General features: G+C 41.8%; 1 protein-coding gene across 1 annotated transcript in view; it reads left to right on the forward strand.

The window, feature by feature from the left end:
* LOC104459582 (unconventional myosin-X-like) overlaps positions 1 to 18,764 on the forward strand; it is a gene marked incomplete at its 5' end in the record, with an annotated part of 33,584 nt that extends 14,820 nt beyond the window's left edge. Inside the window, 13 exons of the mRNA XM_010074490.1 lie at positions 1,592 to 1,685; positions 2,323 to 2,378; positions 4,310 to 4,452; positions 6,232 to 6,426; positions 7,646 to 7,803; positions 9,050 to 9,173; positions 10,925 to 11,222; positions 12,943 to 13,150; positions 13,927 to 14,063; positions 14,514 to 14,637; positions 16,182 to 16,631; positions 17,627 to 17,818; positions 18,394 to 18,764. Of these exons, the coding sequence (XP_010072792.1) occupies positions 1,592 to 1,685; positions 2,323 to 2,378; positions 4,310 to 4,452; positions 6,232 to 6,426; positions 7,646 to 7,803; positions 9,050 to 9,173; positions 10,925 to 11,222; positions 12,943 to 13,150; positions 13,927 to 14,063; positions 14,514 to 14,637; positions 16,182 to 16,631; positions 17,627 to 17,818; positions 18,394 to 18,507 (2,293 nt within the window). The remainder of the gene's footprint in view (positions 1 to 1,591; positions 1,686 to 2,322; positions 2,379 to 4,309; positions 4,453 to 6,231; positions 6,427 to 7,645; positions 7,804 to 9,049; positions 9,174 to 10,924; positions 11,223 to 12,942; positions 13,151 to 13,926; positions 14,064 to 14,513; positions 14,638 to 16,181; positions 16,632 to 17,626; positions 17,819 to 18,393) is intronic.
* Positions 18,765 to 23,038: the final 4,274 nt, after the last annotated feature.

A 23,038-nucleotide genomic window follows, 5' to 3' on the forward strand; every position in this document is an offset into this window, starting at 1 on the left:
GAGCCTGGGAAACACAATCACTTCCCTTTTGATGGAGAAAAGAGGGGTTTCGTTCCAGAGTGTCAGTTTGTGCTTACTGGGAGGTACCACACCTACTTTGGGGACTCCCGGTTGCTGCTACTGAGACAGTGGTTCAGCCTATTGGTAGTCACAGGACTGCCACCTTCTGCGTCTGTGAGCATGCTGAATTCAAGGGTTACTTCGGGAGACACACAAAACCTTAATATAAACTGGAACATCTAATAGCTGATTTATTTATTAAATGGAATCTTGAATCAAACAAAAGTCTATTCATGTTGTCTGTAAATGATTGCGAGAGCAGCTGGGTTTTATCCAGGAGACAGAGAAAAGGCTGCAGCTTATCGGAGTCTGTAGTGTCATCTGATAAAATCTTCCCAGTGCAAAGCAAACAAATGACTCATGTCCTTCCTTCTTGGCGTCCTGGCCAGGCAGTGGGAATCGGTTATTTAAGGGCAGGTTGGATAGCCTGTTCTGGCTATGCAAAGCCAAATTGAGAGGCTAGTGTCCGTAGCAGCTCATGTCTTCCCACTTTTCCCACTCTTACCAAGGGTTCTGCTCTCTCAGTTCAGCCAGTGTAACTGATTCTCTGATCAACTTCAGTCTTGATTCTGTGAAGTTATTTAGGGTCTGTTATTTCAATTGAGTGTAGGGAGAGGAAGGAGGAAAGTGTTCGGACACAAACAAATAAGCAGAAATAGACTAAAAAACAGCTGCCTGAACAAGAAACAGCCAAATTCAAGAAGCAGTAGCTGAAGAAACAGTGACTTCTTAACCTAGAACTTCCACAAGTAGAATAGGCATGCCCTAAGATAACATTGCAGAATTGCTAGGGCAAGTGTACCAAATGTGGCCTCTGTCAATGCCATATCAGTCTCTGTTCTGAGGGAGAAGAAAGAACCAACACTTGTACTAGCAAAGGGCACATTAGCAGATGTCGTAGAGTATCCAATTTGAGGATCCTCCATGAAGTCTAGATGTTTGCTGATCTCACTGGAAGCTGCAGATAAAAATCTCCTTGTTCTGCAATAGAGATTAGCCTCCAGATATGTCTGTAACAAGAAGCCCTTTCACAGACAAATGACTTAACTCCAAATTAACTTATAAAAACCCCCGTGATTAATTGATAGCCATATGACTTTCAAGTTCATGAGCATATCAGAGAGACACTAGTGAAGAAGGCTCCCAGGCATGTCTAGGACTCTAGTCCAGGAAGATTCCCAACTGACTCTGTCTTTATGGCTACTGCATGCTCTTTTCAGTCTGCTGATATGTGCTCCCTGTAAGGCCACTGCCTGCTTACAGTTCCTTGAATAGCAAGTAGAAAACTGGATTTTGCGGGAGCAGCTGTCAGTGGGTTGGAGAACGTGCACAGAATTTTCATGGATAAATAAGGAGGAAGGCAGACATTAGAGTCTGGTATGATCAACCCAAAAGATATTTTGTAGCATAGTCCTCAGGAAATTGTGAATAAAGAAATTTTCCCACAGGAAGCTTTTCCAGGTTCTTTGATCATATTTTAAGGCTATCTTCACTATCCAAATCTTAACATTGAGTCTGTTTGAATTGCCAGCGGTTGGTTTAACGTCCTGAGCCGAGTACACAGCGCTACAGCGCAGCAACTGAGAGAAATGCAAGATGAACAGGCCAATCCAAAGAATGCTGTGGTGAGTTACTGTGCAACCAGTCTGTGGGCATGCTTGGAGCCCTTTGTGTTTAACTGTTTTGTGCATGTTTTTCCAGCACTTGCAGTGCCGTAGTTCATGAGCAGTATAAGAAAGTTGGACAATTAGTATAACGAAACAGCAAAGCTGATAGAAAAGAGGGTAAGCAGTAGGGAACGTAGTGGTTGCGGTGGATGGCTCAGCTTGATCACTGATGGCTCTCCTTTTTGGTTTGGAGGGGAGAGGGGGGCTGCCTCATGCAGATAAAATGTCTTCGGATGGGATTATGGGACTAGTCTGGGTCACAGTTATTCCAGACAGAAGACATGCAGTTGGGAAGAATAGGGTATTTTTGTGTTTTGCTAGTACCGAGATGTGGATGCAGAGTTTTATTTTAGACCTTCGTAAAGATCTCTGGAAATCTGTAGCTCTTTTTTCTTCAGTCCTGTGGAGCCCCTGCACATCTTCTCACGCTGTTTAAGGAGAAATGATGACTCACTCGTGCCTTTCTCATATGTTCATTTCTACTCAAGCTATTGGAATTCAGAAGAATGTTTTCAGTTTCAATCCTATTCATGAAGAACGCCTGTAATTTAAGATGCAAGCAATTCCTGTTATCTGTGTCTCTCTCACTGTACAGGGAACCCTGGATGTTGGGCTTATTGACTCTGTCTGTGCCTCAGACAATCCTGATAGGTAGGTACAGCAATTTCACTGTCTTTTAGATTGGAAACTCTCTGACATATTTTTGTGGGTAGATCCAAGTTTTGTTTGGTGTTTATATTTGTTTAGACTCATAAGAATTTATCTCCAAATAAATAAACTCAACTGAAGTCTTCAGGTTGTTTCAAGCTATGTCACTTCACAGGCATGAAGTTCACAAGTGTATTTTCTTTGAGAGAAACTTTAGATCCTCCTTTCCAGAAACTATAGTCCTTCCTATTATTAACACTGAACAAAAATATCTAGCAAAGCAGCATTCTAGTTTTTCAACAGCGTGATTTTGAGTTAATCTTGTAAATTTAGGGGAAAAAAAACAGTATTGTGGAAGAATAATGGATGAATTTAAAAATCTGTACTCTTCTTGAAATCTTTGCAGTGCAACAGGGTGCAGACCTTTAGTACACAGATTGGTTAGTTTCAGAGAAAGAGATTATGACATTTCATATCACCTTATGTTAACATTTAATTATTTCCCACAGTGCTAACAGGTTCAGCCAGGGCAAAGCTTCTCACTACAGCACTGAAGTAAAATGTTAGCTATTAAGTTACTTAACTCTGTGGTCTGTTTTTTTTCTCACGCAGGTTGCCAGGACTTTGGGGTTACTAGTTTAGAAAATGCATATCTCGGTAGTGAACTAAGATTAAAATATTTTAGCCAGTTCTCAGCCTGGACTCCTTGTAGTTAATCTGTGTCTCAGTAAGAAACTAGGCACAAACAGTAAGCTCAAGAGTCAAAATTTGTTCATGCATCTGCTGAGATAAACTCTTCCAGAGCATCAGTGTTTGAATGAACTTTAAACAAATTTCTGAGGAGAATGCTCATAGAATCATAGAATCATTAAGGTTGGAAAAGACCTCAAGGACCATCAAGTCCAACCATCAACCCAACACCACCTAACTCACTAAACCATGTCCCTAAGTACCACATCTACACGTTTCTTGAACACCTCCAGGGATGGTGACTCCATCACTTCCCTGGGCAGCCTGTTCCAATGCCTGATCACTCTTTCAGTGAAGAAATTTTTTCTGATACCCAGCCTAAACCTCCCCTGGTGCAACTTGAGGCCGTTTGCTCTTGTCCTATCTTTGTGACAGTGCACTTCCAGGCGTCATATTTCAACCAAGCTTTTTATGCAGCTTGTTTTTATATTCCATAGGTTTATGCAGTGGCTTGATTTGCATCTTTTACCATTTCCTTCATACTTACATTCTACTTTTCTGTTTCTCTTTTCTCATAGAAATTCGTGTTTGCTTTCAAAGCTTTCTGAGTCTGTCCCCTTGGAAGTGGTCATATTTTTATTTTTTCCATTTTCCTATGAAGCATCAGTTCTGTGCAGAATTGTGACTACTCTTTTGGTAGGACACATTTGTTTGTTGTAAGAGAAGGGCAAATTCATCTAGGAGCAACGTAACAGTTTTTCCTGTCTTTAGTTAGGATCAGCTCATTTGTTTTAAAACCAGTCTCAAACCCATTTTAGCTGACCCTGCTGGGACTGATGTTTGCTACTGCATCACTGGTTTTAATAAGTACGAGGAGAGTGGCTGTACTAGCTCAGCCCAGTGGCACTAGCACTAGCTCATCCCAGTCAGAGAGTGGAACAGAGTCCTTTGCTTATGAACCCAGGACATTTTAAGGCTGGTCATTAGCTAATTAATGTTTTCTAGTCTTTGAAAATAGCTTTTGAAGGATGTTTAATTCCGTTTATCTAGCCTCTGCATTCGTCAGTTTGCAGACCAGCTGCACAAGAGATGCTCTTAAGTGTTTCTAGACTTCTCTGCAGTTTGTATTCAGAGAATATTTTCTGTATTATTTATGGAAAGATAGAGGACATGCCTTTGGGTGTGCTGTGAGTTGAAATATTTGTATGGTTACAACCAAATTTAATGCTTTTATTTTCTGGCAGACCAAATTCTTTTGTGATCATCACAGCAAATCGAGTGATTCACTGCAACAGTGACACCCCCGAGGAGATGCATCACTGGATCTCCCTGCTGCAGAAACCAAAAGGTGAATCTAAGGTTGATGGCCAGGAATTCCTTGTGAGAGGTAAGAGGAAATGCATGCAATTACAATGTGTGAAACTCATCTTCCTTTTGTAATCTGAGGGGGAAGTTTGATTGTAGCTAATCCAGTCTAGGGTTTAGCTGCTCCCCAAAACCAATTATTCTCTGTCCCTCTATACCTTTCTGCCTGCTGCTTGCCGCATCCTGTGTTGCGCTGACACTGGGTCTTATGTGATTCCCTGTCAGGTGGATTCAGAAAGTTAAAGCTGGAAAAAAATAAGTACTTCTTTATATGTTCAGTTTTCTGATGTTAGTTCCATAGCCTATTTCAACATGTTCAGCAAATGTCGTCAGGAAATAGGAGGGAGCATGGCTGCTGTTGAGGAGCAGCTGCTTTAGACTGACTATAACATGACACTGCAGCTTTTGTTTTAAGAAAGCTCTGTTCCTTCTGACACCTGTCATGTAGAGAGGGAGGGGGAGAGATCTTTGTGGGATTGCTGCTGTCCTCAGCTAAACAAACTAACCTTTAACTATGTCTAACTATGGTAGGCATAGTGAGGTGAGAATAATTCTCTGGGGCTGAGCAAAAGATTTAAACTATGTCTCTAGTTAGAGCTTAGTTGGAGGTAGGGGAGCCAATGCATGAGCAGTGGTCACAAAGATATTACAAAATATTCCCCCATTTGTCACAAATATTTTAAAATTTCCTTAGTACTTTCAGCTCATCACATGGTCTTAAATCTACAAAGACACTCCTGATCCAATCTGTGGAAAGCAAGTGCATGGGCAAATTGCTTTAAATTTTCTAGAAAGTATGAGGGAATAAAGGTCTGAGAGTGGTCATGGTAAGGCAGGAGGACAGGAAGAAAAGGGTCACGAAAAAGTGGCATAAGCCTTCCATCCTAGTCTTAAACATTTGAAGGAGTTTGAATGATATAAAGCAGATTATCAGACAACAGTTTGAGTACCTTAAATTCAAAATACTTAATTTCAAGGCAACAGTTCTTTTTATCTCACATTGTTTGTTAGTTGAAGAAAAAAAGGAATGCTCCTTTGCAGAGTCAATGTATGCTCTGCACGTCACAGAAAGATATCTGTGTGATAGTGGTGTAGCCACAACGACATATATTTGGGAGGGTCTGTGTCTTTATTTTTTCTTTATATGGAACCTCTGGTCTCAGTCCCACATTCTTTGAACTTTTTACCTTGGGGGGTAGACATTGCTTTTTGTACAGCTCTGAATAGAAAATTGTCTTCTTGACAGCTTTAGCAACACAGACTCTCATTTTTTCTTTTATAGTATTGAATTTTCTTAATTTTCATTTTTTTTTTCTTTTGTGAGGAATCTCAGATGAGAGAGAAATTATTTTTCCTGACCATGGGAGGAGGAGATTCTTGTAATGCTTACAAGTCTTTCTACTAGAAGACATGTATCACCAAACCTCTTACATCAAGGTTTGGGTAGGCATTTGGCATCTCTTTGGAAGAATTAATTGTAAATTATTTATTCAGATGTTTGTGACTTGTGAGGGAAGCATCCTGAACAGAGGATGCCCTCATGGTGATGGCAAAGTAGACAGCAGATCGTTGTTAAAAAAATACATAGGACTGAAGGATGCAACAACTGTGGAAAAATTTGGGCTAATTTATTACAGTGACTGTGCAGGACTGTGCAGCCAGTGAAGCAGAGCTGATAGGTCCCAGCATGAGCCTTTTGCAGAGAAGTAGAGTTCTGGTCCCAGAGTTAGAGAGCCACCAGGCAAGAGACAGGATTGCTGGTGATGGTGAGACCATTGACATGTTTGTCTTCCTGTGCTAGGCTGGCTTCATAAAGAGGTTCAGAGCAGCAACAAGATGTCCTCTCTGAAGATGAAGAAACGCTGGTTTGTTCTGACCAATACTGCCCTCGATTACTACAAGTCATCTGAGCGCACAGCTGCCAAGCTTGGCACACTTGTGCTCAATAGCCTCTGCTCCGTAGTGCAGCCCGATGAGAGGGTCTTCAAAGACTCAGGTAAGAGGAAGAAAGAGGTAATGAGCAGACTTTCCACGTGTGGAGTTGTCTGGAGAGGGGACGGTGCAGAAATGTAACGGTGTGTCATGTTGAGAAGGTAGTCGTGATGTTAGCTGAGGCTCTGTGTCTTGCTGCAAACATCTTTCCCCACGGAACCTGTACGAGACTTGCAAAGGGCCAGAGAGTAGTGTGCAAGTGGTGGTACGTCCCTCATGCCCTACAGAGATACACAGTGCTGATGTTTTTTCACTGAGTAGTGTTCACTCTTTATCTAAGTGTTTCCCAAATAGGGAAAGGGGTATGAGTTCTCCTAATTGACACTGTAACTATCAGTACATCTCCATAAATAACTCCCACTTTGTAGCATGACCTACATTTGTCTCTGGGGTCAATGTTGTTCTCTTAAATAAGAGCAATGGTGTACACTGTAAGTCTTTTTTTGTAGCATCACTCAACTTGTTAGAAACAAAGGGTGACAAGGGCCTATGTTTGCTTTCTGTGCAGTGTGACACAGTTCTGGGAAGGCAGGATCTGGCGCGATCCTCCATTGCTTGCCTTATGAGTTTGGGAGAGAACTTGGGTTATGAGGCGAAGGGTGAATCCTCTTGACAAAGAAGGTGAACCTTAGAACAAGCTTGAAATACTGGACATTTGAGTAGTGGAGTTACTTGGGATATTTTTAAAAAGGGCTGGAAGCATTTAGTAAAGTGAGATGAGAGAAAATGTATTCTGGTCACTTTCAAGAAATCATCCATATTTGCAATCTCAACAGATGTCTAGGGATGCCTTTAGCAGAGTCAGTTGTCATTGCCCTGACCTGTTCTCTCCATTTATGTGAAACACATTATTTTTAGAAGTTATGAGAACTGATGTGGCAATCTGACTAGGTGCTGTGTATAGAGTGGTCATTTTATAAAATGAGTGATTAATAGCACAGTCTGACCCAAACTCCATGAAAGTCAGCTGCCTGGTTGGCAGGGAGGAATTCATGTTACCCTGCAAGATACTTGTATCTTGGAAAGCTTGCTTTATACCCAAACCTGGATTGGGACCTTAATTTGGGAATGGTGGATGTTAATGCCTACCTAGTCAGTTTTAACCAGAGACGCCATGTGTTGCCATTAAAGCAGCAAGGGTTTTCATCAGCCACGTGCTACAGATGAAAAGCGAAGGTAACATGGAAGCAGTTTCACCTTCCAGCTTCTTTGCATCTCCACAGGCTACTGGAACATTACTGTCCATGGACGAAAGCACTCCTACAGACTGTACACAAAGCTGTTGAATGAAGCTATGCGCTGGGCCTCTGCCATTCAGGGTGTCATTGACAGCAAAGTTCCCATAGAAACACCTACACAGCAGCTCATTCGTGACATCCGGGTAGGTGGCATCATTTTAATTCCCAAGTGAGCTGGGAACAGACAGATCACCACTGGCCTTACCTTACCCAGTCGTTGCTGAGAATGTGGCAAGAAACTGGGATGCTGTCTTGGGGTGAAAAAAAAGGGGGGAAAAAAAAAAAAGAAATTTAAATGATTGTGCAACTAAATAACCAAATCTTATGTGAATTTTATTTTGAATTAGCATGTTAACTGATCTGCATAAGTCTAGGCTACAACTGTGTGCAGTTACAAATTGCCTTCTGGATTACACGATCAAGCATTTGCAAATCCATGCTTCATCCTTTCCTCTCCTAAACATCCTCTGTACACAAATATAAAAATTTCCATTTCTACAACCATGTGACTTTGCTGCATCCTGAAATCCTCTTTGTACCTTTGGCTTGTGTGGTTAAATAGCAGAGTAAAGGGTGGAAAGAAAATGTCCTTCAAAATAGCAGAAATTGTGCCACTGTAGCAGGAGAAATTTTGAAAAGGCTTCTTTCCAGCAAGTGTGGGAAATTAAACATAGAATCATATTAGAAAGCGTATTTCAGAAGAAATTTATATGTAAACATATACATTGTGATGAGCTCTAACCTAGATGCAATTAGGTAGTAACTATTCAGGAAGAAATAGCTGGGAGAGATTGTGGAGAATCTTAGAAAACTTCATCTCAGAGTTCAAGAATAAATCAAATGTTAAGTATAGTTAGGGAAGGAATATAGGACAAAATGTGGAAGAATGTGATGCCAGTGTGTATGATAGTGATGGGCCCAGATTTTGAATACCATGTGCATTTTGGTTGTCTGTTCTGTAAACACATGTCGTATATCCAGACAAATTCAGGGAAGACAGGCTCACTGTTGCCTACTAAACATGGGGGATCTGTGGTCAGAAAGTCCATTAACCATTTACTGTTGAAAGTTTGAAGGATATACCAGGGAGGAATCATGCCATACGTGCCTGTTACATGCCTGCATTAGGTATCAGCCGCAAGACACATTTGAAGTCAGGATCCTGTGCTTGGTGACCTTTGGTATGACCCAGCATGGCTATTCTTATGCTTAATTTTCAGAAATCATGTACAGAATAATTTTTATGTGTGAATTATGCTTTGGTCACCTAGTCCCTCTGTGGACCTCCAGAAACTTAGATAAAGGTGGTTCAGCTTGACCCTAAATGTGTAGGGACATCCTGTGAAAGGCTATCCCCATTTGAGGATAATTTTTTAAAATTTTTTTCAGGAAAACAGCACGAACTTTGAAGTAGTAGAACAGACATATAGGAGGAACCCAATCTTGAGATATACCCAGCACCCCTTGCATTCCCCATTGCTCCCACTGCCATATGGAGATGTCAGTGTCAACTGTAAGTATTTTACCCATGTGACAGAATCCACTCACATTTTGAGGATTAGTCTCGTGCCTGAGCACCACAAAAGTGGTCTGTAAGCTCTTTCTACTCAGGTGAAGTCCCCTTGGGGCAGTGTAGCCCACAGGGTTCAGAGTTAGGGAGCAGTCCCTTTCTCCATCCAGCATGTATTCTGTGTCCACTGCCTGTGTCTTAGGAGCACTGAATCTTAAAGTAAATGGGGACAGATGGTTTATCATCCATCCAGGGGATGTGCAGCCTACCATCCTTGAGCTGCAACTGGGTTGTGAATGGCTCCAGTGCAAATCCTACAATAGGATTGCATCATGCAACTGGCAGTGGGATGATATTCATACAGAAGCTGCTGTAAAACCAGACTAAATTAATCCTTTCTTCAAATGCTTTGAGAACATGAAAGAGCTAGACTGTTTGATAGTCTAGTGACTGGGCCACAAAATCTTTTCAGAAATTAATTTCAATCTGGTTATGCAAAGCAATGTATATGGGAAAAACAGTCTGCCACATAGGCAGGGATGGGTCTGACTGATCTAGTTCTGTTTAGGAAAGTGAACAGAAATTTACATAACTTTATGAAAATGTCAACTCTTGTGCTGAACAGGGAAACAAAACAGCTAATGCAAGGTTTTGAAAGCTTATAAAAGGGAAAAGAAAGTCTTTATGCCGCTGTATTGATGTATCACGCACCTGCATCTTGAATACGGGATGCAGTTGAGCCTTCCACATCTTAACAAAGACACAGGAGAAATAAAAACCTACCCAAAGATGATCAAAGGCATAGAAAGACTGGCCTGCAATGAAGAGACTAAATAGGAGACTAAACAGAGCAGGACTCTTCAGCCTCCAAAAGAAGTTTTTATATATAGAGCCTCTTTCATGGAGAACCATGCTCCCTGTCTCTCATGATACAAAGATTAAGTTAAGTGGCAGATTAAAAGCACAGAAAAATTCTGAAATACAGAAGAATTACAGAGCAAGTACTTACACTGTGGAACTTATTGCCACAGGGCTCTGTATTTGTATTGTGCCACTGGATGAGCAATGTCTGTATAGGAGATTCCGAAGGACCTACAGCCCAAGAGATGCTCAAAGGAGAATGCAAGCCTGCAGCAGTATGGTAGTATCACATACTTCTGAGCAATTCAAAGCAGACATTTAGGTGCTTAAAAAACATAACCAATTTTGGTGTAGGCATTTTAAATCTAAACAATAGGTAAAACCTGCATCTGTGGTACAGCAATTTGCCAAAATTCTGTGTTGGCTCAGGGGTCAGAGCCAATATGGGCACAACACAGAATTTAGGAAGTACACAAGCCAGGCTTCAGTGTCTGTGTTCAGGCACCTAAAGCCTTACCTGCATTAGTGACCCTCTGCCTTATAGCTGCTCTCAGGTGAGGAGACAGTTTACACAGACATGATTTTCTGCAGACACTGAAGCCTGAACTAGATTTCAGTGCTAGTTTCCCTTAAAAACATTACTCTGCTTTTCTGCACAGTATATCCGAAAATGGATTTGCAGTGGTGACAACTTAGATGTGGGCAAATACTAATTAAAACTGCATTTGAACATTTAAAGGGGAAGCAGTAATGAATTTTGCATATACATTTAAGTTCAGGAGATGAGCTAATGCTCAGGTTGCTGTTACTCTGTGACAGACTAGTAGTGTTGCTGGGCCAGTAGAAAATGAGGGAGATGCTTACCTCTTCTCACTGTTGTTATCATTCCCCAGTGCAACAAGAGAAGGGTTACAGCAGCTTACAGGATGAAGCAGTGAAGATCTTTAACTCCCTTCAGGAAATCGAGACAGTGTCTGACCCCATACCCATTATCCAAGGCATTCTGCAGACCTGCCATGATTTAAAGCCCCTTCGTGATGAAGTGTACTGTCAGCTCATCAAACAAACTAATCACATGCCACATCCCAACAGTACTGGGAACCTGCACCACTGGCAGCTGATGTCATGCATGAGCTGCACTTTCCTGCCCAGCAGAGGCATTCTGCGCTACCTCAAGTTCCACCTTAGAAGGTACCTTTTCATTTGCAGCCTGTTTCCTTTTTCTCTGCTTATTTTCCACTGCCTGTTGTAGTTATCTGTCTCACCCTCCTCCTGTGCAAACATCTTTCTGTGGTGTTGCAGCCACCTACATCTGTGCACAATTCTTGCTACCAGTTGTTCTGTTGTATTCAAACTCCCCCCTTGCCATGCATCTGTTGTGTCAGAAGGATGGGGAGAGCAAGGCTACCCAAACAGAATACTATGAGACTGTGTTATAGTGGATTTACAGCTGATGACCCACTGCTTACTGATGCCCATACAAACATTCTCAGCCTGCAGGAAAGGTGAGGACTGGACGTTTGTATACATTGAATTATGTACTACCTCGCAGCTGCCACAGGCAAAATGTGTACTGTGGAGCAGTAGATGTACTGTAAATCCAATTTATAATTTTTCAATATTTGTTTGCTTAACTAAGCACATAATGCTTATAATTAGTGTTTCTAATCTGCTTTAACCTCCAATTTTCATGAACTAAATAATTTACTTTCCTTCCCAATTCATCTTCAGTATCTAATGCAGCTTTCCTAAGCAGTCCACATTGGGGCTGAGCTGCAGCCATGTAGCATCACTCCATTCATTTACTATGAGAAAGATTGATAAAATCTATTTGATTCCTTCTGAGCTAGGAAAGAGTGAGGTGAGATTTGTGCCAATACACCAAATAGCTAGATCCAGGGCCTAGTTCTAAGAGATGCTGAGGAATACTCCATGTTGCCTTTTCATGTTTTTGTCACTGGAGTTGCAGGTAATGTTATACTCAGAACTGCTGGCATTGGAGGGAAGAGAACCACGTACAAGTACCTACTTGCTATATTCTTGATTCTGAAAAATACTGTAAAAGTGGCTCAAGCACAGCCACCAAATTAAAAAAAAACAAGAATAATTTTTTTTAAAGTTTACATTTTATTTCATAGTTTTTAATCTCAATTTTGGAAATTGAGATAGTCAATCCTACTATCTTCAGCTGGTACTAAACTCCTGAAAGTTTGAACTGCTTATTTAGTATCACTGAATGGTTTGGGTTGGAGGGAACCTTAAAGATCATCTAGTTCCAACCCCCCTGCCATGGGCAGGGACACCCTCCGCTAGCCCAGGTTGCTCAAAGCCTCATCCAGCCTGGCCTTGAACACCTCCAGGGATGGGGCATCCACAGCTTCTCTGGGCAACCTGTTCTAGTGCCTCCCCTCCTTCAAAGGAAAAAGTTTCTTCCTAATATCTAATCTAAATCTACCCTCTTTCTGCTTAAAACCATTATCCCTTGTTCTCTCACTACATGCCCTTATAAAAAGTCCCTCCCTATCTCTCCTGTGGCCCCCCTTTAAGTACTGGTAGGCTGCTATAAGGTCTCCCCAGAGCCTTCCCTTCTCCAGGTTGAACAACCCCAACTCTCTCAGCCTGTCCTCATATGGGAGGTGCTCCAGCCTTCTGATCCATCTCTGTGGCCCTTCTCTGGACTCACTCCAACAGGTCCATATGTCGCTGACAAATGCAACTGAAGTGACTTTGGAATGACCAGTAAAAGCAGGTTGTGTGGTTTAGGAAATAACAAGGCTCATTCTTCCCGTGCCTGCACTTGACATCACTGTCTCTACTGAATTCTTTACGTACAGTAGTCCAAGTTATATGGTAACATGCATGCTTTCTGGTTCACTGTGTAATAGGTTTTTTTGCTTTTCCTTGCAATTAGGGTAAAAGACCTCTTTCCAGGCTCAGAAATAGACAGGTATGCGCAATTCATAAGTGATTCCCTGAAGAGAACAAAGACAAGGGAGTTTGTGCCCTCCCAGGAGGAAATACAGGCTCTTCTCACCCGTGAAGAAATGACCACAACAGTGTACTGCCATGGCGGTGGCTCCTGTAAAATAACCATCAATTCCCACACAAGCGCTGGGGAGGTAATGCATTAGTAGCATTAACCAGATGTAAGCACATGTCTGTGTTTGGATACTGCGTCAGTTGAAGGGACTCCTTTTTCCCATTCATCTCGGATTTCTCATTTTTTTTTAGTTACATTTTTTTTGCTGTGTCTGCAACGTCTGCAGGGAAAACTCAGCTTATTCTGCAGGTTCAGAATTATGCAAGACCTATGCCTGGGTTGTAGAATATCACTTAATAATTGTTTTGCAAAATCTAAACACTTCTGGTGTTCTACCCATTGGAAAGGTAATAATTCTGAAGACTTGCTAAACAGTTTTCTGGACAAATTGAAATTCCAGTTCACAATATAATCCTTCTGGAAGGGATATTCTATCAGTAACTTAATGGTTGACAGGTCAGAAACAAGAATCCAGGTTACAGTAGGCATGTCTGTGAAAACTTTAGTGCTAAACAGAGGTAAAAATAGTAGTAAAGAGTGGAATTGTTACTAGAGGAACTGAGAATATCATCATAACATCTAAATCCATTATGTGCCTGTATCTTGTGCAGAGTTCTAATTCCTCCATCTTCAAAAGAGTAATTGAGATTGAGAGGATGATCAAATATAAGTAATTACTTCATTGCAGGGAATGATCTTTTAGGGTTAGAATTCTTTAATCTGAAAACAAGGTAATTAAGGGAGAAATGTGATGGAGGTCTATGAAATGATGAGTGTCCTGAAGAAGTACTGATTCTCCATTGTGAAAGTCTATGTTATACCTACTCTGTGACTTGTCTCTCTCTGATTTTACAGGTGGTTGAAAAGCTGATCCGAGGTTTAGCAATGGAGGACAGCCGTAATATGTTTGCGCTCTTTGAACATAATCAGCACGTGGATCGTGCTATTGAGAGCCGGGTGATTGTGGCTGATATCTTGGCCAAGTTTGAGAGGTAGAAGAATGTTTCGTAAAACCTTTACTCCTAGTTGGATGTAACCCTGGGTTAAGTGATAGTACAGTCAGGTAGTTTTATCCAAAGCAGCAGCAGTGATTCAACCGTTCACTCTGGTTTGAACGTCTCTTTGGCAAGGTTCAAGTGTTCTTTCTCCCTGGGTAGAAAACCATGTTCACACCTATTTTGGTGATGAAGAAGCATTCTTCATCATAGAAGAATGGGCATAGAAATGCGGCTCTAATTTCTTGCTGTGGACTGTGATTTTGTGGCTACACATACAAAGAAAGCAAGAAATTGTGAAAGAAGCAGGCAATGCCATTGTAATGGGGGTTACTTTGTGTCCTGCCCCCAACTCTTGCATTTAGCTAGACACAGCGATCTAATTTTTTTTATCAAGTATATCTGATAAGAACTTCTGACTCAAAATTTTCTCTTCCTATCTTACAGACTTGCTGGCTCTGAAGAAGAAGAAGAGGAAGGACAGTGGCAGCTGTATTTTAAGCTTTATTGCTTCTTGGATGTTGAGAATGTTCCCAAAGATGGGGTGGAGTTTGCCTTCATGTTTGAGCAGGTAAGCTCACTCTGGGAGAATGATTTGGTTTCCAGAGTGGCCAAAACACACAACAGTATACAGAAAACTGGCTTATCTTTGCATTAGAAGTGGGAATGCTGGTTGGAACAGAAGAATTTAGCATGTTGGATTTTTGCGTGGAATCTACCAAGCAAGGGAAGTTGTACTGTGAAGTTCTCTAGGGAAATAGGAGGACTGGAACAGAAACAATAAAAATGAACAAGGTCTTCAAAAAACTGGAAGACCAATGACAATAAAATGCTTTTAAAATTTATCATTAATTTTAAAAGATATAGACATTTTAATAATTATTCAAGAAGAATAATTAAAAAGTAGCTGCTTGCAGAACATAGGTCTAAAGAAAACTGCAAATCTACCCATCTGTATATCAGCTTACAAGAACAGCACATCCTTGAAGTGTTACAGGAATTCACTAAAAACCCATCTTTTGGGCAATTTCTTTTGATTAACAGAGAAGGACTAGAAGACTACTACAGAAAAATAAGAAGAGAATGTAGTTGACTACTTATCTGCCGAGGAATCTTTTTTTAAGTCACTAGACTCCATAGCACAATGATGCTGGTTAGGCCAGAGATCACACTGTCATGAAATAACCTTGCAATTAGGGATGCAAAACTAAACTGACTGGAGTACCCAGCTGTGTAATTAATCCCATCTTTAGAACACTTTGATCTTGCATCAGAAAATTATAGCTGTTGAAAATTAATATGTGTTAAAGTGGGTCAGTGTCATGAAAGCTGAAACTCACTGATAGTCAAATGGATGACAGGTACATCACACAGACAATGGTTCCCTAAGAGGGCTTTCCTGAAATGAATATTAAGTATTGTTAACTACAGAATGTCTAGGAAATGTTCAGAAACAAGACATCATGGTACTCTGTGGAAACTCAATTGTACCACGCTCCCTGTTGACAAGGCTTTCAGTTGACACAGCTTTCACTAGCGGAGTGGTGGAAGAGAAGTAACAGTAGGAGAGTAGATGTTATCCAGACATTAGATGGATGTAGCAAAAACCCCTGATAAATATATTTCGTAGAAAAACAGGTGATGGGAAGCAAGAAGATTGGGAGGAGACATCAGGTGAAAGAGGAAGAGGTGGGAGGTGCTGGTGTGCAATGAAACTGAGGTTGAGAGTCTTGAGTTTATTATATCTAACTCGCTGGTGTTGAATATAATCGCCACACAGGAGCTGTAACTGGTACAGGACAAAACAAGTTGCTTCAATTCCAGTCTCTCCCATCTGCTCCTGACCTAAAAAGTCCTCATTGTAAGACTTTCAGTACAGGATAGGGGCCCCTCAGAGATCGCTGTCCTGTCCAGGCTTGCAGAAAGAGGTGTTCTGCCCACACTGACCCGTTTCAGACTTTGACTTCTTTATTATAATGTCTACTCTGACCTCCTGAATTATGTCTTTCCTGCTGGGTTGGGCAGATGCCATAGGAATCTGTACATGGGCCCAGCTGCGAATAAAGTGTGCTTCTGCTTTCTAATGAGTTTGGGGGACTTTGTGTTTGTTTGTAGGCTCATGAAAGCCTCATAGATGGTCATTTTCCTGCACCAGAGGACACTCTGCAGCGCCTAGCAGCTCTACGGCTGCAGTATCTTCATGGAGATTACTCTAAAATAAGTTGGACCCTTGATGGAATCTACCCAGTTAACAGACTAAAATCCAAAATACTGCACTCAACAAAGAGCAGCGGCACTACCAGTCATACTTTGGAAAGGAGACGGACCAGCTTCCTTGAAGGGACATTGAAACGTAGCTTCAAGACAGGCTCTGTAAAGAAGCAGAAGGTAGAAGAGGAGCAGATGATGGAGATGTGGGTAAAGGAAGAGCTTTCAGCTGCTCGGGCAAGCATAGCACAGAAATGGACCAAGCTGCAGGGACTCTCTCAGCATCAGGCCATGGTGAAATACATGTCCATTGTAAAGGAGTGGCCAGGTTATGGGTCAACCCTCTTTGATGTTGAGGTGAGCAATGTGAAAACTCATGTGTAACTACTGCCACGGAGAGGCATCAGTCTGGAGAACATATACAGTCATGTGTGTTACACTGCTCAGCAGCAGAAAGAAATTTCAGAAACTTGCTGCATTTTGCCTTAGTAAGTTTAGGGTAAGCCTGCAGTACCACATACCCACAGAGATGTGATGCAGGGAACACAGAGCAAGCAAGCTGGTGTGTCCTGGTAAGTCATAGAATAGTTTGGGTTGGAAGGGACCTTTAAAAGGTCAGCTAGTCCAACCTCCCTGCAATAAGTAGGGACATCTTCAACTAGGTCAGGTTGCTCAGAGCCCCATCCAGCCTGACCTTGCATGTTTCCAGGGATGGGGCATCTGCCACCTCTCTGGGCAACCTGTCTTAGTGTTTCACCACCCCAAATAAAGGGAGACAACAAATATTCACTTCATTAGAAGAACAATAGAATTTGGGAAACTTTTGTGAGCTTAAGAAGGTAATGGCGAGTGAAAGCGGAATTAAAATGAAGCTGTATTGTCCTTACTGGCAAAAGGTGCAATACTGTTCTGCAGCAGTGCAACAGAACCTTCTCAGACTGGGTCACTTAAACCACTACTTAGTCTGCTAGAGTAGGAATCCAGAGTTCCAATTTTATCAGTTTTGTTGCTGCCTAGGTGGATTACCATGGGAAATTGCTTGCCCTCACCATATTATCTGTAAAATAATGAGGGGAATGTTGACTTCCTAAATCACCTAGAAATCTGATGAGAAGTGTTAGGTATTACAATTATTTATTACTCAACTAGTGTTTGACTCAGACATGTGACTTCTAAATCTTTGCAATAGGAGTGCCTATAAGATTCCTTCAGCAGACATTTGGGTTTTTTCTATTTGGGGTCAAGAGTTGAAATATCTCACAGGAGCCAGAAATCGAGGGCTTTTCCTCGAATCAAAGAGGATTTGATCCTCCATTGAATTTATGCAAAATTTCATGTGGCTCTTTCTGCAGTGCAAGGAGGGTGGATTTCCAAATGATCTTTGGCTTGGAGTCAGCACAGAGAATGTGTCTGTCTACAAACGAGGGGAACCTAAGCCTCTAGAAACTTTCCAGTATGAGCACATTGTTTTCTTCGGAGCACCGCAGCCTAACACCTTCAAAATTACAGTGGATGAGAGAGAAATGTTCTTTGAAACATCCCAGGTATATGAAAACACAAGACTTGTTGTATGTGCAGTTTTACTAACACTTCAGTAAAGCTCTAATTTCCATTGACTAGACAAATTTGTATGCAAGAATTCTTGCTGAATGGACTGGACAGCCATGGAAAAAGATGAAGGGAGCTTATGCCTAAAGTGCCATGGTACCTCTTCTTGAATACAGGGATAAACAGAAAACAATGATGCTGGTTAGAAACTGAAGGAGGTTGAATGGCCTTGCAGTGCACTGGGAATTTCAAATTTTGGGTGCTTGTGAGTGTGCTAGGTTTTTTCATTCCCTTCTAGTATATGAATAGGGAGTTCACAAACTCAAAAAAGTTTAGTAGCCTTAAAGTTGCTTTTCTTGGAGCTATGGGCCTTTTAAGTGTCACTACCACTGAGCACAATCTTGTCAAGCATTTCTTTCCTTACTGTCATGTTCACGTTTAGTATCACATGCAAAATTTATAGTGCCATGACTTTGGACAAGGGGAATCTTTTTCTGAAAAATGTTTGGTATGCCTCAATGGAATTAGGTTTTTAATGTGCTTATCCTCTGTTATTGTTTTCTCTCTCTAGGTGGGTGAGATAATAAAGATCATGAAAGCATACATCAACATGATTGTGAAGAAACGCTGCAGCATCAAATCAGCCACCAGTGTGGACAGTCATGCTAGCATCTGGACTAGGTGATACAAATGAACTGCCATGACAGAGGGGCAGTTTAATGATTGGTGTTTGCAACTTGCCAGCACAAGTGTAGCAAAGATATTTTTTAAGAACTCCACTTGACTGACTACTGTATTTAAAAACTGAAGTGATATTTACAGTACCATAGGATTTGCACCTCTGCCCAAAGACATTAAACAACAACTGTTGTTAAATATTAATAACCCAAAACTTGTTTTCCTTTTGCTTGTTTGATGAACCTTAAAGAAGCAAAGTCAGAATCATCTTCCTCCTCCTGCCTGTCTTCTCTGCTGCTTCCACCATTACCTGTCATACTGGCAAAAAAATTCACAAGACTAATTCCTGTGCTACAGGAGGCACACTTAGGCTTCCTTATGAATTTCCAGCATTCAGACATCTGGGATCATGAGATCGCAGCATGGTCTGCTAAAAGAATATTTGTTCTCTATTTATTTTGCAAGCAACACAAATATAAGTCACTGTGGGTTTTTCTTCAGGATATACTAATGATCTGATCTGGTCTTAAAAGAAAATGACTTTGTATAATTGAAGCCAAGTGGTCCAACTAAAGAGGTCAAACCCTACATGAGAAAGCATTAAACAAACAAACAAAAACACCCAAGGTGATTCTTTACCTTCCAATAAAAGTTCACAGGTACATGACTGTAAAAAGCAGCATTTTAAGTTAAAATTCTACATACTCCAACATAGGAGAAAATCTTTGGGGCTAGCACCACTGAAATAGATCATTAGGTGCCATCTTGGGTACATTCCAAGCAACACCTGTTGCCTAAAAATTAATTACTACCTTCCCCCTATACAGCCCATGAGGCGAGAGGGATTTAGTTGCATTGCCAGAAGAGCTCTTCTTCCCATACTCTGGGTTTTAGATGGAGGTCAGGGTTTTTTATAATGAGCAGCCTGCCTGTGTTGAGTTCCTTCTTTCTCCATATGGTATTTTAGAATGACTGGGATCCCTGAACTTTTTAAGGGAACTGTTTCCTACTGAGTGAATAGGTGCCTAGATAAATGGTTATAGGCAAGAATTTCACTTCCTCTGTACTCCTGTAAGCAGTTGCCAAACCCTTCATCCTCCTCCAAATTCTCATTGGAACTGCTCCCATCACTGAATCCCCAAATCCCCTTCCAGTCTCCTCTAGGTCCCTATTCATCAACAAAACTTGAAAAACAGTGCTGTTTTGCCAAAACAACTGCTTCTTGGAGATTTTTTTGTAGCTACTTGCAATTTGAAGAAGCAGATTTCTTTTTCCCTCAGTGAAAGATGACAGTCACCTTCGGTCTCATGATTTCAGAAACTTGATTTAATTTTTTAAAACAATATTCGATATCAGTCACATCATAAATTGGTTGCATTGTCAATCAAGAAACCTGGTGGCTGGCCATTTTCTATGACCCTTCTCTAGTCTTGGGATCCCAGAATGCAAAGGCCCATTCAGTGTCTTAATGAAACTGAAGAGCTGGTTGTAATGTGGGCTTTGTTGCTTATTTGTTTAAAATTGGATGTCTCCATTTCTGAAGAAGTGTCAGCTAAGGCCTGTGAGCTATGAAACAGACATTTCATAGAAAAGAAAACTAGGAGTCACTATGCAACAGGTTCTGTTCAAATTCATCACCAAATTGTACCATGTCACTAATACTGCGTTGCAGAACACTGTAGTTTTGAGTTTGACAGTACAAGAAGAAAAAAACTGTACATAATCTGTGCTTTTCTCTCATTTCCGCTACACTGCAGCATGTGCAAACACTCTGTCCACTTGCCACGCAACCAGCCTAAGAGGATGGCCACTACTGTGTATCATATGTTCAACTGGACTTTTGCCTTAAATAGCTTTAATGCAGGATCCTGCCAACATCCCCTTTTTTGTCACAACACATGAAAAGATCAGCAGGTTACAAGTAAGAGAGAAGAGGAATGCAGAGGCAACCTGAGAAGTAACATTTTATATTGGTCTGTACACTGACTAGATCTTGTTATGTATCAGAATAGCCTTGATTATCCCTGTCCTGACTCTCCACTGTCTCTGTGTTCTGGCTCTTGGGTTGCTGCAGGCAGCTTGAACCCACTTGGGAATGTAACTCCCGTTACTATTTGTTGTAATTTTGCTCATTTCTATTACAGCATTCCTTCTGCTGTCTTTTTTAATTTGTAACTGGCTTTACAAGATGACAGTTTAATAAATTATTGGATTGCACAGGCTGTATTCACTGACAGACATCGTGTGCTCACGTTAAGATGTTTACTTGGAGATCTAACACTCAGAACTTGGAAGTGAAAAGTAGGCATCATCGGCATGAGGAGACAACAGCCCTTCCTCTCAGAAGTAAATTTTGCCTTTGCAGCAAGTTATAGAAAATAGTTTGCTACTACAATGGGGGAGGTTTGTTTCTGGGTTCTGCTGCCAACTCAGGCTGGGTCAGACCTTTGGTCAGTGGGAGATGTCCCATGTGAGTTCAGGGGACTGGTTCTGAGACAGTTACTGTGGTGAAAGCAGAGCAATGAATGAACCATCTCCAAAGGCCCAATCTTCAGGATCAGCTCTGTCCCTTCTCTTTGGCACCTCCAAAGTCACTAATAACAGAAAATCACCTCTAGCTCAAGCTGCCAGCTGCACTTTTCTTACAATAGCATGACCCCGGCATGGTGTTTGCCTCACCAAAGTGGTAAACCTGGACTGGGGGCAGCTGAGCTGTCAGCAGCACAGACAGACTGCCCTCTAGCAGACTAAAGTTCCCTCAGTCCATGCATAGGTATGGAAACCAGGCAGGGATGCATAGTCCCCATTAACATGCTCTCGTATATCCCTTGGTCAGATGCTCTTGGGTCCCTGGAGATGGGTCTGTGCAATTTCATCTCCAGCTGTTCACAGATTTTTAGTGTCTTCAGTCTTACTTCCCTGCATAGTCTTTCCAGGTCTTTATTTGAGGCTGGAACTGCCTCTGCTTACTGCAGCAGTTGCTTGTCTCTCCTTGGCTGTTATGTTCCTTTTCGTGTACTTCCAAACATGCCATCTCTGCCTCTTTTCTGCTTAGGAAGCCTGAAGTCACACACAGGGGTGGCTTGTTTGGGCAGAGGAGGGTGTCAGAAACAACCAGGCTGCTCAGCCTACATGTCCCTCCTGAACAGCCCTCATGATAAAACACCTCCCAGTCACATCAGGGTCTGGCGTGGCATGTCTCCCCCACTCACTGCCTGCTGGACTGCAACTGACTGAAGCTGAATTTTTATTCTCTGTGGCAAACACAGAGGCCAATCTCAGTGATCATGGATTAAAGCAGGAGCTAGTTAGCCAGTCTCCCTGCTTTGCAGCTGTTGAATTAAAACTCCACTTGCTTCATGCAATACATTGTCATGACAACAAACATGCACTGCTGCACTTCCAGCATGACTGTGACAACATGCACAAATTAATTTATGTCTCTGGTTGCAGTGAATAACTGCCCAAGGCAGTGGCTGACTAACAGCATTCTCCCCCTCCTATTCTAATTCTGTTTTGTCACTGTGTCAGTGTGATGTGCAGTCCCTGCTGGAGTCCACCCCCTGTATTTCTCTAATAGATAATTCAAATTTCTATGTTTTAATGTTTCTTTTATACAAAACAGTTTCATGCCAATGGGTGTTAGAGTTAGGCTCTGGAATAGGTTACAATTTATTATCAGCACCTACACAGTAAACACAAAGTAGTTTATACAGAAAAAAAAAAATCACAGCCCCTAGTAAGTTACATCACAAGCACATGTATCTAATTTCTAAACTAGTTTCACTGTAAACTTCAACTGTTTATTTACACCTTGTTCTAAAACACACAGCCTTTCCTTATGTAGGCTGGACATTGTATCATTACTCTGTGCATTGACTTCAAAAATGACATGGTCCCCTTGAGCATTTAAGCAAATCCCTTACACATGAATTCCAGACCCACTGTAAAATACAAGCTCCTAAATCTGTGGGTTGCAAATTGGCTAAGTTGTTGTCCACATTTTATACCAGAGAGTCCTAATGCTAAAATTGGATATGCACTGTGGCCTCGTGCCACTGTCAACACCGAGGTGATTGCCGAGAAGTTGTCTACAAGTAATATTCACTTCTCTCTACCCACCTTTCAAGTGCTGCTCTTCAAGCACAGCAGCATGCTCCACAGCCTTTTACACCTCAGCGGGGAACACTCCATCTCACGGCGTGCCTGCACTCTGCACCAGCGTTTAGGCCTGCAAACACATTACGTTGGGCGATTCCTGGTTCTGGCCAGACTCACGCTACCACCCACTGCCCCGTGGCTCGGGCAGCCTGGCTGGCTGCAGGAGCCCAGCCCCATCTCCTCCTTCCCTTGCACCCAGGGACACATTCATGGGCGCCGGCAGCCCCCAGGTGCTGCCCCCAGCACGGCAGGTGCCTCAGGGCATCCCCTAAATGCTGTGATGGCTCAGGATTATCAATACAAACACGTCCTTCCTGTAAAAGCAAACTCCTGTAAATCCTGAGTGACTTAATGAAATAGCAACAGCCTGTCAGTAT

The sequence above is a fragment of the Pterocles gutturalis genome, unplaced genomic scaffold (genome assembly GCF_000699245.1).
Source record: "Pterocles gutturalis isolate BGI_N339 unplaced genomic scaffold, ASM69924v1 scaffold22877, whole genome shotgun sequence".
Classification (NCBI taxonomy): Eukaryota; Metazoa; Chordata; class Aves; order Pterocliformes; family Pteroclidae; genus Pterocles; species Pterocles gutturalis.